Consider the following 14,479-nt stretch of genomic DNA (forward strand, 5'->3'; position numbering starts at 1 on the left):
GTTGGAGGCTGAGATGGTGTGGATGGGTGGAGTGGTGGGGGGGTGTGTGAGGTGGGGGGTGGGGGGTTGGGGGGGGGGTGTGGGGGGGGGGGGAGGGAGGGTGGGGGGGGGGGGGGTGTGGTGGTGGGGGGGGGTGGGGGGGAGGGGGGGGGAGGGGGTGGGGGGGGGGGGGGTGGGGGGTTGGGGGGGGGGGGGAGGGGGGGGGGGGGGGGGGGGGGGGGGGGGGGGGGGGGGGGGGGGGGGGGGGCCCCCTTTCTCGCGATGCGCGGCGGGAGGAGGAGGTGGATTTTTCCACGGTGCGCACGCAGCCGCGCAAGGCGGCTCCCAGGCCCCGCAGCCCGCAAGCAGAGGAGGTTGTGGATTTTTCTTTCATAAGGAGTGGAAGCGGTGCTTCTAGAAAGGATTTCAAGACGGAGGGGGGGGCAGGCAGCGGCGTTATGCGCAACGGAACGTTGCAGGGAGGCAGACGTCTCGACGGCATGCCCCTGCAGCAGGCGGAGGAGGAGGTGGATTTTTCAACGGCGCGCAGTGGGGGCCCCAGGAGGCCCCCCCCTAGGGAGGAAACGGAGGTCTCTTTTAGCAGCATTCGCAGCGGCATGGAGCCGCAGGCGCAGCGGGTGATAGAGCCTGGTGAGTGTTTGGGGCCTAAAAGCGCGTGTGGAGGGCGATTTACTCGCTCGGCGAGGAGGGGGGCGGAGAGGAAGGAGGGAGGCTTGACTGGGACGGATGTCTCGTGCAGGGGTGTGTGCAGGGGGCGCGAACGCGCTTCGCCTTCAGTGCGGGGGTGGGGGGGGGTGGCTTTGGAGAGTGTAGGCTTTGCGTGACGGTCGATTTCGGGGTCAAAAGGCTCTTCATGGGGCCTTTTTGTGTGTGCAGATCGCGAGCGAGCACGCGGTCTGCGTGAGCTGGTAGCGGCTGTTGTTTCGGGGGAAATCTTGCCTCCGAGCAAGCGGGAGAGCTCGACTGAGGAGGCGGTTGCTGCTCCCTCGGAGGGTCTCTCCGAGGCTAGGAGTTTGCTCAAGCAGCAGAAGGCTCAGCAGCAGCAGCACTCGACGGCAGAGGCAGCGGCAGCAGCGCCAGTGTCTGCGGCAGATGGCGATTCCCACGTCAGAAACTCGAGCACCGTCTGTAGAAAGTCGGGGGAGTCTCGGGAGGTCTCTGCTGCCGCGGCAGCGAGAGAGCAGCAGCAGAAGGCTCAGCAGCAGCAGAAGGCTCAGCAGCAGCAGCAGAAGGCTCAGCAGGACGATGGTGACGACGTTGCAAAGGGGACCTCGCTGGAGAAAGCCAAAGCGGCGCATTCTTCGGGTGTATGTGCGAGGGGCCCCGTGGAGGGCCCTACTGCGGCGAGCAGTGAAGGAGGAACGTCAGCAGCAGCAGCACGAGCAGCAACAGCAGCAACGGCAGGCTCGCCAGTGGCGCCTGCCGCTGCCGCTGCTGCTGCGCAGTCTCCTGTAAGCCCAGCATCAGGCCTGCCTTCCACGGGAGCTGACTCCGTCGAGAAGTTTGTGCCTCGCTGGAAACGTAATGCGTGTACTGAGGGGGAGTCTGCGGCGGCGCCCAAGAGTCCCCTGAAAGAGGAAGCTGTTGTCTTGGAGCCTGTTCGACTTGCGTCTCTTAGGGGCGGGGGTGCGGGAAGTGCAGCAGCAGGAGCAGCAGCAGGAGGGGGCAGAGGCGGAGTTGGCGATAACAAATATGTGCCTCCATGTCTGCGCAAGGACGCGAGCGGCGCGGCAAAAGCCTCTCCACAGCAGCAGCAGCAAGACAGCAGCGTGGTTCGGCGTCTCCTGAGCAGCGCTGCGGCAACTCGCGAGTTAGCCGCTGCAGCAGAGGCAGTTGAGCGGAAGCAGCAGGAGATGGCAGAGGCGCGACGCCAGCAGCTGCTGGAGAAGCAGCGGCAGCAGGAGCTGAAGCAGCAGCAGCAGCAGCAGGCCTTCCGGTGCAGCGACGCTGCAGCGATGGGAGCCTTCGTGTCTCGTGCCGAGGCGTTGTTGCAGTCGGGAACGTCTCCCAGCGCTGCGGTGGTCGAGGAGTGTCTGCGAATTCTGCCGGAGGCTGACAGAGGCTCGCTGGCTGCGCCTTTGTGCTGCGTAGCACTCGTTCTCAGAGCTGGTTTTAAGGCCAAAGACAGCGAAGAGCTTCGCAACAAGGCCCAGCCACTCGCAGTGCTCACCAAGAAATTGATAGAAGAGGCGTCGGGTGTCATTGAAGGCCCCACTCGAGCTCCTGTTCTCTTGCTGAGGCAGATTAGCCGCCTTACGAACGGTAAGAGTTTCTTTGATGAAGGCCGTTGCGATGTGTTCTTAGGAGAAGCAGCTGGCGCTGTGTGTACGGGGCCTTTCCTGAGTTGCCGCCGCTTCGCCTGCGCAGTCTCGTGGCTGTCTTCTGTAATCACTTTTTCTGGTGTATTGTCTCGGAGCTGCGAGCATCACCTGCTGCTGCCGCTTGCATGCCCGCCTTGCGTCTTGCCGAGGCTCACGTTGCGCAGGACGGCTGTTTGTGTGCGCTCCCCAGATTTGCAGTGTCCGCGCCTCTCTGCGAACGCAACGCTCATTGAGGCAGTCTTCGACTGGCTCTTGTTGGACAGGATCGTTCCGCAGGAAGACTTCGTTGCCGTAAGCGGGAAATGCCAACTCAGGGTCCACTAGACGCAATGCAGCATCGCAGAATTGCGTAGTTAGATGGGGATCTAATACTCACATTAGTAATCAGTACTCACATTAGTAATCAGCACTCACATTAGTAATCAGTACTCACATTAGTAATCAGTACTCACATTAGTAATTCATACTCACATTAGTAATTCATACTCACATTAGTAATCAGTACTCACATTAGTAATCAGTACTCACATTAGTAATCAATACTCACATTAGTAATCAGTACTCACATTAGTAATCAATACTCACATTAGTAATCCACCAGTCAGAAAAAATTAGAACGATAGAGCAGAAAGGGTTCCGTATTTAGAAGCGAAAATGTAGGCTTTTGTGGAGATAAGAGGAGTGCAGGTTGTTTAGTTTTCGGAGGCGTGGCTGCCATAAACTTAGAGAGGGACCGACTGCAGGGGCACGATATTTGTCCCCTTTAGCTGCACGGAGCCTCAACGCCTTGCGTGTTTGCGCCTTTTCTCCGTTTGTTGTGTGCAGTGGCTCGAAGACTTCGAGGACAAGACCCCTGGACGCACTGCCGTGATGTTTCAGGTAGGTGGGAGTGTTGGCGTGTGGAGCCTGAGGCTGCGGGTGGGGAGCTGTTCTTCAGCTCGTTGCGCAGGGCGCTCTCTGTGCCCCTGGTGTATGTACACCCCGCGGAAAAGAGACACACGGGAAAAGGTTGCTTTTTCCGTCGCGGCATTTAGGGGCCCCAGCGAAACGGCAGCTGGGATCCAAAGGCCCACGACACATACATGGCCTTTTTTCTTGATCTAGAACGGAGTGTTTCGGATCTTACTTCCTTTTTTCTCGCGCAACTCGCAAGGCGTACTGTGTTCTGAGGCACACTTCTCTGCATGCGTTCAAGCGATTCCCTTTTCCAGGTGCTGGAAACCTTCCTATCACTGTACCTTGCGACATGTTGACGCCTCTCTCTATCTACCAACGGTGTGCTTTCTCGCAATATATATATATATATATTTGTACATGTATTTCTCAATGTATACATATTTATATCACAACCATGCCGTTGGGTTGCGTGCCTTTCGTGTGCCTGTGCAGGTCGCTTCTTGGGGCCTGTGGATTCGTGGGGAGTTGGGGCCTAAGGAGCAGTCTAGCGAGTCTGAGGTGCGTTCCTGGGAAGTTTCTTGAAGGGGGGGAGGGGGAGGAGGCGTGCAGTGCAGTGGTGCCTGCCTTTTCGCCGTTGTTGCGGGTGCTCTTTCTCCGTGGGTAAGTTCTCGGGGAAAATGCAGGGGCATTGACTCTTTTTGAAGGCGGTGCACCGTCTTTATTTCGGTTTTCCTGCGCGCCAGGAGGACGATGAAGACATTGAGGCGCTCTTCCCGAAGCGAGAAGCTGTAAAGATCAGCACGAGGCGGTTGCGCTGAAGAGGGAGTGCCACGAGGCCACAGGACCATTCGCTGCACGTTGGGTGCTGCCGCGTTGTTTTTGCGCGAATCTTCGGGAGTCTATCAGTGTTAACTTGGCGCTGGTAGCGGACTAGGGGAGGCGGAGGAAAAAGCATTCGCGGAAAGGCCGCTCACGAAAAAGAGAGACAGACAGACCGAGACAAAAGGCGAGCGACGCCAAGAGGACCCCCTCTGCAGTGTGCTCTGCATGCGTCACGTCATTTATGCTGTGACACACGCCGGCAAAGATGGGTTGAGCCGATACGGAGAGAGGCCTTTCTTCGTGGCAGTTTGAACAGGCATGCTTAGAAGCCCTTCACCCCCTCCCCCCTCGCAAACCTCCCGTTGTGAAGGGAGGCCTGCAGCTGTGTAGGAACAGTTAGCCGCTCCTCTAGGGGATCCGCTATCCCCCCCTCCCCCCCCGCAACACCTTCCCCCGTATCTCGCAGATACGGGTGTCGTTGCGTTGGCTAGGTGTTCAGCTAGCTTACATCGGAGGTGGGCCGTGAGAGATCCCTAGGGAAGCTCCAGGGGGGCCTTGTAGAAGCGGTGCTCGCGCCGCATGAGCTGCCTCGGAAGGCGCCAAGAAAATGCCGCCATAGCCACTCGTACACATCCACATGCATATACACATACACAGGCTCGTACGGCAATGCTTCCCCAGGGGCCGTTGGGCAGCTGAAAATGCTGCTCCAAGAGCGGCGGAAAACAGCTAGCCGACAAGCTATACGTGTTTTTGGCCCAACAGAGGGTCGTTTCGTTAGTTTTAACCGGTCAGGCTTGTGAGCTCGCAAGGAGCAGCAGCAGCAGGCAAGAAGCGGAGGCTGCAGACATCTGTTTCGACGTCCTCAGTGGAGGAGGTCGAGAGGAGCCGCATAGACAGAGCGGGGGAGGTGGTGGACTGCACAAACAGCCTACGTCGAGGAGCTAGCCGCGCTGACGCTCGATTTTAAAGGGTCTTTTAGGTTTGGGGACCCCTACAAAACGATAAGTGTCAGACAATTTAGGGGTTGGTGAGACTGCACATTTCGAGGGGGTGCTGCGGGGGAAGAAGACGCCTAGATCGCGCATAGCAGCTGCCTCTAGAGGGGGTTGAATGCATGCATTCACGGAGTGCCAGAGCCTGACAGTTATGGGCGTAAGCAGCATGCTCCGGAGGGCTTTCTGCTGTGCCGCTCGAGGAGGCCTTCCTCGACGCCTGTGTGAGTTTCTGCTCGAGTTTGGCAAAGGGTTTGAGAGCGCTCTCCCTTCACAGAAGGCCAGAGTGCACTGAAACGTGAAGAAGCGACAGGCGGAGCTTGAGGGCGCTTCTCTCCAGCAGCGGCAGCACCAAGCACAAATCAAAAGCAGGCAACGCGCACGGGAGGGGCCTGCCACAACCTAGCAACCCACCAAACGGAGCCTCTTTTAAAAAGGTTTTTTCGAGAATCGAGAAGGAAGAAAAGGCAGAAGGATTCAGTTGAGTTTGTCTGCTTGCCAAGCTATTTGGCATTCCACAGGCTTGGAAGACTGCTGAGTGTGGAGGCGAGGTTGTGCGTCGTCGTCACTTGGCTGCTGCAGCTGCAGCTGCTGCTCCTCCTCCTCGGAATAGAACTCCAGCTGCTGATCCTCCAGTTTTTGCTGCTGCTGCTGCAAGGGGCATTCGTTTTCCAAGTTTTCGAGGCTCTGCGCCAAAGGCACTGGCGGAGGCAAAGAGAGCCTGTACGCACACAACACGAGCGCAGCCTTCAACAAGCAAGCTGTCGCGACGCTGATCCCTTTGCAGAGCGAGGCTAAGTGCTCCACGTTTCTTTGTAAGACTCTGAAGCGGTAGTTCTGAGGCGTGGAGTTTGCAGGCGGCCTTTCGCGCTGCCTCGCTCGGCAAGCTCCCCTGCCAGCGCCGCTCAAAAATTTGCAGACGGAGGATGTTTAGGACCTGAGAGTCTCCAGCTGGGAAAGGTACAGACGAAAGGAGGCCCCTATCCGCTGCTGTGCTGCCTCTATGGCTTTCAAGAGTTTCGAATGCCGCTCGCGTCGACTCTGCAGGGATATCTGGAGGCGCTGCTGCTGCTGCTGCAACGCGCTGATGGCTTCCTGCAGACCTCACGCCGCAGCAACGGAGTCGCTTTGACAGGGTGTGGTAGCGTTGACAGACGAGTTTCCACGCACATCAACACACGCCTTCTGAGAGAGCAGCAGCAGCAGCAGTCCCAGCGTCAAAGCGGCAGCAAGAGGGCAGCCGTACGACACCCCGCAGCAGCTCACCTTTTGAGAGGGAAGAGACTCCCTAAATGTGTCTGCTTCCTCCTTGGCGAGCTGCACGCGCTGCCGCATCTCCCGGCTGAGAACTCCCCACTCCTCCTCCTCGCGCAACAGCAGCTGCTGCTGCTCTTGGTACTCTTGCTGCAGCTGCTGCAGCAGCTGCTGCAGCTGCTGCCGACGCTGCTGCAGCTCCTTCTGCGTCTTCTCGTTGGACCGCAGCTCTTGTCGCGCTGTCACGCACGGCTGAGAAAGCGCATCGCCCCCTCATCGCAATTCCAAAGAGTGCGACAGCAGGGAAACTCTGCTGTTGCACGGTGCGACGCAATCTCTCCCCTTCATTGGACAGTCAAAGCCCTGCCACTGCATGCACACGTCGCAACAGGTTGCAAGAAGAAAGAGTCTCTCCGCGTCTTAAACGCATCGCTCACCTCCAGATGGGCGGCCTTGTGGTGACTGAGAAGCTTCTCTGCTTTTAAAGCCTTCTTCAGAGCTCTCGCAAACTGCTGCTGCAGCAGCTGCTGCTGCCGCCGCTGCGCAGCGAGCTGCAACAGTCTGCCGTCTTGGCGTTGCTGCTCTTCTTGCAGCTCCAGCCGCTTGTGCTTCAACTGCCGAAGCGCACAGCACAAAAGCGCAAGTCGCGAGCTACAAGAGGAGCAGTCCTTCTGAGAGCGCGGCACTCCCTGAGCGTTCTTCGCGCATTAAAGAGCTGCGGCAGGAAGGTGCACACTTTCTCACCTTGTTTGGGCTGTGAACTATCTGATCCTTGAATTCTTCTCGCTGCTGCTGTAAGCGCGTCAGCTCCTGAGCAGCCTCTCTCAGCTCCTGCTGCAGCCGGTGCTGCTGCTTCTCCTGCAGGGCCCTCTTGTCTTGTGCACTCGTCAGTTCCACCTCGAGGGAAGACACGGCTGCACCAGCGACAGCAAGCATGCATGCACGTATGCAGTAGTAATAGTAAGCAAGCATGCACGTATGCAGTAGTAATAGTTAGCAAGCATACAAGCTTGCATGCAACAGTAATAGTAAGCATGCATGCACGTATGCAATAGTAATAGTAAGCAAGCATGCATGCACGTATGCAATAGTAATAGTAAGCAAGCATGCATGCACACATGCAATAAAAATAGTAAGCAAGCATGCATGCGTGCAGCAAGCATCAGCGACCATAACTTAGGTGGCGTCGAAGAAGCAGCAGCAGAAGCAAAAGCAGCAACAACAACACCCAGAAGACAATGTTTTACAGGCTTTGAGAGCCTGTTGTTCTTTGCGAAGTTTGACGGCGTGTTGGTGTTGGGCATCTCTTTCAGAGGTCATCCGCTGCAGCTGCTGCTCGGTGTGTCGCAGCTGCAAAAAAGCACAAGTATGCATTCGCTCCTGCTGCTGTTGCATCCCCAGCAACGAAAACACCGATTACGCATACCCCTTTCTGTCTCTTCTCTCCCTTCCCCTGCCCGCTGCAGAAGCAACACACTACCGCAGCGAAAGCACATGCATTGCAAAGGGGAGAAGACGCACGTCCTCCTCGGCGCGAGCTGCAGCGAGCTGCGTTTGCTGCAAAGCTTCTGCTAAGGATCCAGCCTCCGACTGCACGGCCTCCCTCTGCCGGAGGAAGCAGCAGAGAGCGACGCCTAGTCGCAAGACGCTTTGAGGAGTCGGGGAGAAGACGTGCGTTCTATTAAAATCCGATAGGCCCAAGACACCCCTGCAGAGGCTCCGCAAGAGACGAAAAAAGCGTCGAATCGGCGAAGGGGAAGCGAAAGACACGGGATGGCAAGAGGAGATGGAGCTGTAGCAGGAGAGGCAGTGGAGGGTCTTTTTTTGGCAGTGCACACGAGGAAAGAGGCAACACGCCAGAAACAAGGGAGTTTGGCTCTTCATACGGGCAGAGGATGCGCCAGTCGCTTGCAGTAGAACAACCCGACACAGAGGAGATAGCAGCACGGTGAAAAAGAGTGAAAAGAGCATCGCGGAAAGGAAAGTGGGGTCGTGGTGAAACTCCCTCTTCAAAATCGTAGTCTAGGGCCTAAAGGACTTACTTGGCTACCTTTTGGCAGTGTCTGAACCAACGCAGATTTCCGATCCCCTTTAGATGAGTGCGCCCCTCTAAAGTCAGAAAGGGCCGACTAAAGGGACATGCATAACACGCTGAAGAATCGAGGATGAAGCAGCCATGCGTGATGGGAGCCGCTAGCTGCAACCCTACACCGACTCTACACAGTATGGAGTTATGGATGCAAAGAAATGGATGTATTTGTATAGACGTAGATGCGGATAACTGCATATGCACAGATGTATTAAAATGAATAAATATTAAAATATGTAAAACGCATATAAATATATGTAAATATACAGAATATTGGTAAATATGCACATATGCACATGTAAACATGAATGTGTAGGAAGACGAACATTGGCAAGGGAAGGGCAGCGACACTGCAAGGCACAACACATGATTAGGGCAGTGGCAGCAGCCTGAAGAGTGAAGGCTACTGATACGCGGTGCTGCTTGTTGTGTCGATGTACGAGCTCCTGTTGCATGCAGCGTATGCGAACGATGGGGTGGAGGGGGGGTGGGCGCCATGCGTTGTGGTACCCAGGAACGGTAAATGACGTTCAGTGCGAGTGGTTGAGATAATTTTCGAAAAGTGTGTTGCTGCGCGCCTTACCTATCGGGAGTAGGAACTTTAACGTCACCGCTCATCTCTTCTTGTCTGAGCTTTTGCGTGGAGATGCCGAGTAGCAGTTCTATGGCAACAGAAAGTAAGCCTTGCACTTCTTCTGGCTGCGGATCTTTCCATAAAGAGTCGGGGCAGTCGATACCCCTTCGCTGCAGCTCACGTTTCACTTCATCGACTGTCATCCTGCTGCTGCTGCTGCTGCTGCTGCCATGATTGTGGCTGCTGAGCCAGGGAGGTCCTAGGAGCGCAAGCGTTCCCTCACTGGCAAAAAATGAAGTTGCACGAGTTTGCCGCATGGGGGATCCTGTGTTGCCGTAGATGGAGAGATGTTGCTGTTGCTGTTGCTGTTGCTGTTGCTGCTGCTGTTGCTGCTGCTGTTGCTGCTGCTGCTGCTGTTGCTGCTGCTGGAGGTGCTGCAGCTGCTGCTGCAACGTGCCCGAGAGCGGGAAGGCCGAATAGGGGGATACGTGTCTTTGGTAGGATAACAAGTTCATGTGCTGCTGCTGCTGCGGCTGTGGCTGTTGCTGGGGGGTTATGCCGCTCCCTGAAAAGGGGGCAAGCGTTGTTGCAACTGATCTGCCTCCGGGAGGCCCTCCAGATGCTGGAGTTGCCGGAGGCAGCATCCCCTGGAAGGTCTGTTGCAGTGAAGGAGACACTGGATATTCAGCGGCCGAATTGGTCGGGGGAGGAGGAAGGGCAGAAGGGACGGGGTAGAAGGCGTGCTGTTGCTGCTGCGTTTGCAGTGGCGTTAGGTCCATGGGAGCCTGGAGCAGCTGAACTTGCTGCACACTCGCCTGCTGCGCATCTTCATGCTGCTGCAGCGACTGCTGTGTAACCGGCCTAGCCATCGTGCAGATGGATGCTGGGAGAGCTAAAGCAGGCGTCCACACATGGCCTGCCAGGCCCTAAATCGCATACCCTGCACGTTGTCTTCCAGCCAAACTAGCGCAAACGTAGAGCGGCAAGCTTGTTACTCCGTCGCTTGCTTCTGTTCGTTGGGTGTTGCCTGTTGTCGAGACGGGGAGACACCCGGTGCAGCCGAGGGCAGTCAGCTGGAGGCACCTAGCAGGCTTCCGCCAGCCTCCCACAAGAGCAATTGAGCATTAATATGCCAAAAGGGAAGAAATTGCAAGGTTGACGGGAATACCACTCAAAAGCAGCAGCAGGGGGCCCCAACCGATGGGGGGTGGTGCGGTCGGTGGGAGAGCTGGGGCCCTCCTGCTGCAGATACAGTAGCAGCAAGAGAGTGGCAAACAGAGACGCCAGGACACCAAAGTCTTTCAAAGATAAATATTTCGCGAAAGAAAATCATGATTTACAAGGAGAGGTCGCAAGTTTCCTCAGCAGCTGCTTGTAGGACATGCGGTGGCTGCAGCCCTGCAGTTCCTCCAGGTAGAGGGGGCCCTCGAGGGCCCCTGTCGCTATCGTGTTGACGAAATACCTGTCGATACACTAGTTTTTGCGCTTTATATTTGCTGCCCTGCTGTTTGAATCATCGCGATTCTTCTATCGACCCTTGGCGCCCAGGCGTTAGCCTTTTACCTGGGGGCCCCTCCTGCCTTTGAGGGGCCTCACTTCCGTTTGCCCCCGTCTCCCGCTCCATCAGGGCCCCTCGCCTTCTGTGGACTCGTAATTGCCTTCCAGCAATCAGCCCTCATCACGCTTCCAACCCCAGTGTGTGTTTGAGTGTGTTTGTGTGGGTGGGTGCCGGTGTGACTTGTGCAAACTCGTCAAGCGGTCTGCCTGCCCCTTCGCTACAGGGGCAGACATTGGGTTCCTCGCAGACGCTGACATAAGAAGTACTCTGGAATGGCCTTACCCTTCTTGTAGTAGGCTATGCTGCGGCAGATCCCCTGTGAGGGCTTCCAAAGGGGGCCCCTGGGCAAGGCATCCTGCTGTTCCCTGTACACCCCAATCTGCGCATCCCCTCGAACGGTGCTTCTCGTCTGGCTGCTGCAGTTCCTAGGCAAAGAAATAGGGGCCTCAGGCTGCTCTCTACCCTGCGCGCTTCCCCTGGCTACACCTCAGGGCTGCTTGCGTGGCAGGCTTCAGAGAACCCTCCCCAGCGGCTGGCAGAAGGGGGCAGCGCAGACTGCCTTCCTCGTCCCCCCTTCTCCTACGGCAGCTGCTCGAAAAACTCCTCATAGCCGCTATTCGAAGGGCATTAGCTCGGCTACTTACTCTTTCTCTGGAACCCTCGATGAGGGCCTTACCACTCATGCCGCCTTGCGACTTCTCGTTGGCACGGCCATGTCAAAAGCTTTTCCCCTGAGGAGCGATCTAGACACCCGGAAAGTCTTGAGGGATGTCAAGCCTTTGCATGCGAATGAACAACGCAGAGCCAATGCCGAGGACGAGCAGCGAGCAGCAGGGGTCCCTCCTCGCTCTCCTGCACTTGCTGCAGGCGTGCCTGCAGCGGCAGCAGCTGCTGCCTGCGGAATAGACCCACATGTTATGACGAGCGTAGACAGATTCGTGGACTCTTTGTGCCTTACCGAGGCTCTTCCTAAGAAAGGAGAGTCTCCGCTTGCCTCCAAGACACCCCCACCAGCTCTCTGGCAGCTGCTGCAAGGCGGAAAGGTCCTCCTCCGCACCCCCTTTAGCCCCCCTACTACCCCACTACGCGAACTGATGCGAGCGAGGCTTGCCACTGACTGCAGCGCCTCGAAACTCTCCCGCTGCGTGCCGCTACGCTCTGTGGAGTTGTGACTTGTGTCTCTTGACCTCAGCTGCTGAAGCGCCTAGTGGTTCCTGGAGAGGGGGAGGATCGACCGCACCTGGAATGCAACGCCACTTTAGACTTCTCGCTCTATACCTTGCATGGCCTTAAGCTGCTTGATAATCACCACATGCATGCGGAATTCGTCGAGATCCCTGTCGTGAGGCTGCGCCTCAACGAATGGCCTCTTTGCGCACTTCAGACTATGCGGCCACTTGCACTTCAAGCGACCCCCTCCTGAGCAGCTGCAGCTTCGAATCGAGAGAGTGTGGAGATTCCGTGCGTGTCTGTCGCAGGCGAACGCAGCTCGAGGAGTCCGTGAGGCTTTGATGACAATGCGCCACAACGAGAGAGCAGTGTACTTACTGCACCCTTCTCTCAGTCTGCCACAGGATTTCCAATTCATTTTCCCCTACAATGCCACGGCAGCCGCCAAGGATCTGCAGCACCCCCCAAAAGAAGACGTGGAGCTCATGGGGCCCCCCAGTCCACTAAACCCGAAGCTCACCGCGGAGCAGAAGGAACAGGAGAAGGCTCTACAGCAGCAGCTGCGCCTCCTGCGGGAGCTGCAGCAGCAGCACATGCCACGGTACACGGAGAAGGACGTTGTAGAGCTCACGGGGAAAGAATGGCTCATGTAAGGCCTTTCTGCGGAGATATGCTCTGAAGCAGCATGATTCTACTGCGAGCCGCCGCGTTGCAGAGTACACGCTGCCTCATATATGAGTGTTTCTTTCGAACGAGCGCACAGTTCGCCACAAGACCCACAAACCCAAAAGCTGCTTTACAGCCTTTGCATCTCGCGAGACAAGGTTCTGTTTCTTGCACCGCTGCTGCTGCTGCGCTTGGGGGCTTCGCTGTCGCAGGCTGGATTTAACCCTCTGCAGCTTTTACGGGAGCGCCTCTCGCTGGTGGAGCATTGGGCCTGATGTGGATCTGCAAAAGCAATTTCCCACCGAAATAATCCCCGAAGGGCAGAGCCTGCACGACGTTGTGGAGGCCAAAACAGACATGCTGAAGCAGAACATCCACGTGCGTTGTTCGTCGAAATCTGACGAGGCTACCGCGACCATCCGAGCGCACTGAACGCACTGGCAGGGGGGAGGCAGTAGGCGCCTCAGCTGGTAGAAGACTTTATAGGAATACACTTGATAGCAATCACGCTTAAGTATGGAGAATCTGATAGGTGCTCGATGCGTGCGGTCGTTAAGCCTCCGCAAAGAGAGCCGACATGATGTGGGGGGAGCTCTGATATGAATGTAGAGAGAGTATCTCACTCTCTCTCTCATCCCCTGTGTAATGCTGCAGGATGAGATGGCTAGCAACCCCAGCAGTCCCTTGTGGGAAGATCTAGAGGGGAACATGACGCAGGCGCATAAGGAGCGCCAGGCTGGTGAGGACCCGGACGAAAGTGAAGGCAGCGAAGATAGCCGCAAAAAAGTTATAATATTTGAGTTCTTCTCTTTTCGCGTGTGCCTCTTGGGTGTGCAGAGTATCTCGCGAATTTGGAGGGCGATCAGCTCCCAGAAGATCCGAGCATCCTTGGATCTCGCGGATTTAACGAGCACCGGATGAAGCAGACAGTCAATGCAGGAGGCTACGAGGAAGGCCCCAGAATGGAAGGCCTCTCTTCTGTGTATGGCTGGCGAGAGACTGAGAGTGCCTTCGAAGTGGTTCTGCTCGTAAAGCCTGGAATCCGCAAAGAGCACTTCGAGTTGCAGATCACCCCGAAGACTTTTGCGCTAAACGTCTTGGGAACTCCTGTAAGACAGGAAAGGCTGCTGGTCGCTTGGGACTGCGAAAAGCTCTTCTCTGATTCTCTTTTCACCCCTCCTTCTCACCCTCCCCCTGCTCCCCCTGCTCCTGCCCTTGGAGACAAATCGGCCTGTCTAGGTGACCCTGCCTCCAGGCTGCAGCAATGTGCAGCATCTCCTGTTGCGCTTAGGTGCTAAAAGACTCATTTCTCTACACCATTGATTCAGCCGCTGGCCCCTCATGGGCCTTTACAGAAGCGGTGGGTAGGGGTCTACTGCTGCCCCCTGTGTGTGCTAGCAGCCACGAGGGCTCTCTGCCTCCTTGAGGCGTGCTTCTTGACACTCTCAAGCAGGAAACTGCTAAGGCTGGGGGGCCCATGGGGCCCCAGCCGCGCGGGGCAGGAGATGCTAGCTGGAGCGTGTGGTGTGTATTGTGTGTTTGGCCGTGTTCAGGCAATGGGCCACAAACCGCTTTCTTCTGCGGAGCTGGAAGGCGCACTGCAAGCTGCTGCTGCAGGGGTGCCAAGAGACTCTGGAGTCTACTCATACGCTGCCTCTAGTGATGCAGGGACGGGAGGACGCAGCACTGATACAATACCGCATCCACACACTGGGCTCCCCGTTCCCCGTGGCTTCGCTGCCCCTTCAGTTTTGTGTGAAGTGCCTGAAGAGGCAAGCGGTGTGGAGGAGCTGAAGAAGCTGCCTGCCATCGTTTTGACACTTCCGAAGTCGCAAAGCTGTCGGGGGATGTGGGGATCTTGTTTTGTGTCTGTTTGATGCCCAGAGGGCTAGAAAAACTGGACAGAACAGTCGGGGGGTAAGACTTTTTAACGGCGCACACATCGAGTTCTGAAAGCTGTCACATGCACTCTACAGGGGACACACGAAACAGCTGGTTAAAAGGTGGCAATCGCCTTGGGCAGGCTTCAGAGTAAGGATTGAGGCCCAAGGTTTGTGTTTCAGAGTCTGGGGTGCACGGTGGAGCCTGCGGACGGAAGATGTAGCTGCGTGAGTGCATAAGGTGGATTCGTAG

The 14,479-nt window shown here is 56.7% G+C and overlaps 3 protein-coding genes across 3 annotated transcripts; 2 read left to right on the forward strand and 1 right to left on the reverse strand.

Annotated features, from left to right (window-relative positions):
- The first annotated feature begins 437 nt into the window (after window positions 1-437).
- LOC34617266 (centrosomal and chromosomal factor) lies at window positions 438-4,036 on the forward strand. Its single transcript, XM_026337283.1, has 8 exons — window positions 438-630; window positions 877-1,011; window positions 1,093-1,350; window positions 1,486-2,262; window positions 2,512-2,612; window positions 3,147-3,200; window positions 3,711-3,776; window positions 3,962-4,036. Exons 1-8 carry the CDS (start codon window positions 438-440, stop codon window positions 4,034-4,036), a joined length of 1,659 nt encoding a protein of 552 aa, XP_026193068.1.
- Window positions 4,037-4,279: 243 nt separating this feature from the next.
- Window positions 4,280-9,467, reverse strand: LOC113147275 (AF4/FMR2 family member 4-like). Its single transcript, XM_026337284.1, is given in 4 exon segments — window positions 4,280-4,573; window positions 5,679-6,130; window positions 6,727-6,828; window positions 8,957-9,467. Coding segments are annotated over 4 exon segments (1,359 nt in total).
- Window positions 9,468-11,376: 1,909 nt separating this feature from the next.
- Window positions 11,377-13,772, forward strand: LOC34617268 (the record flags this gene model as incomplete). Its single annotated transcript, XM_026337285.1, has 7 exons — window positions 11,377-11,553; window positions 11,703-11,852; window positions 11,989-12,329; window positions 12,559-12,724; window positions 13,001-13,085; window positions 13,184-13,455; window positions 13,638-13,772. Coding segments are annotated over 7 exons (1,326 nt in total), but the record flags the coding sequence as incomplete, so codon positions are not given.
- Window positions 13,773-14,479: the final 707 nt, after the last annotated feature.

The sequence above is a fragment of the Cyclospora cayetanensis genome, unplaced genomic scaffold, assembly GCF_002999335.1.
Source record: "Cyclospora cayetanensis isolate NF1_C8 unplaced genomic scaffold, CcayRef3 CcayRef3_contig_174, whole genome shotgun sequence".
Lineage (NCBI taxonomy): Eukaryota > Apicomplexa > Conoidasida > Eucoccidiorida > Eimeriidae > Cyclospora > Cyclospora cayetanensis.

Coding starts and splice junctions, on each gene's coding strand:
- LOC34617266 (XM_026337283.1), top strand. CDS start 438: ATGCGCAACGGAACGTTGCAGGGAGGCAGACGTCTCGACGGCATGCCC. Junction 631..876: donor GCAGCGGGTGATAGAGCCTG/GTGAGTGTTTGG, acceptor TTGTGTGTGCAG/ATCGCGAGCGAGCACGCGGT. Junction 2,613..3,146: donor CGCAGGAAGACTTCGTTGCC/GTAAGCGGGAAA, acceptor TGTTGTGTGCAG/TGGCTCGAAGACTTCGAGGA.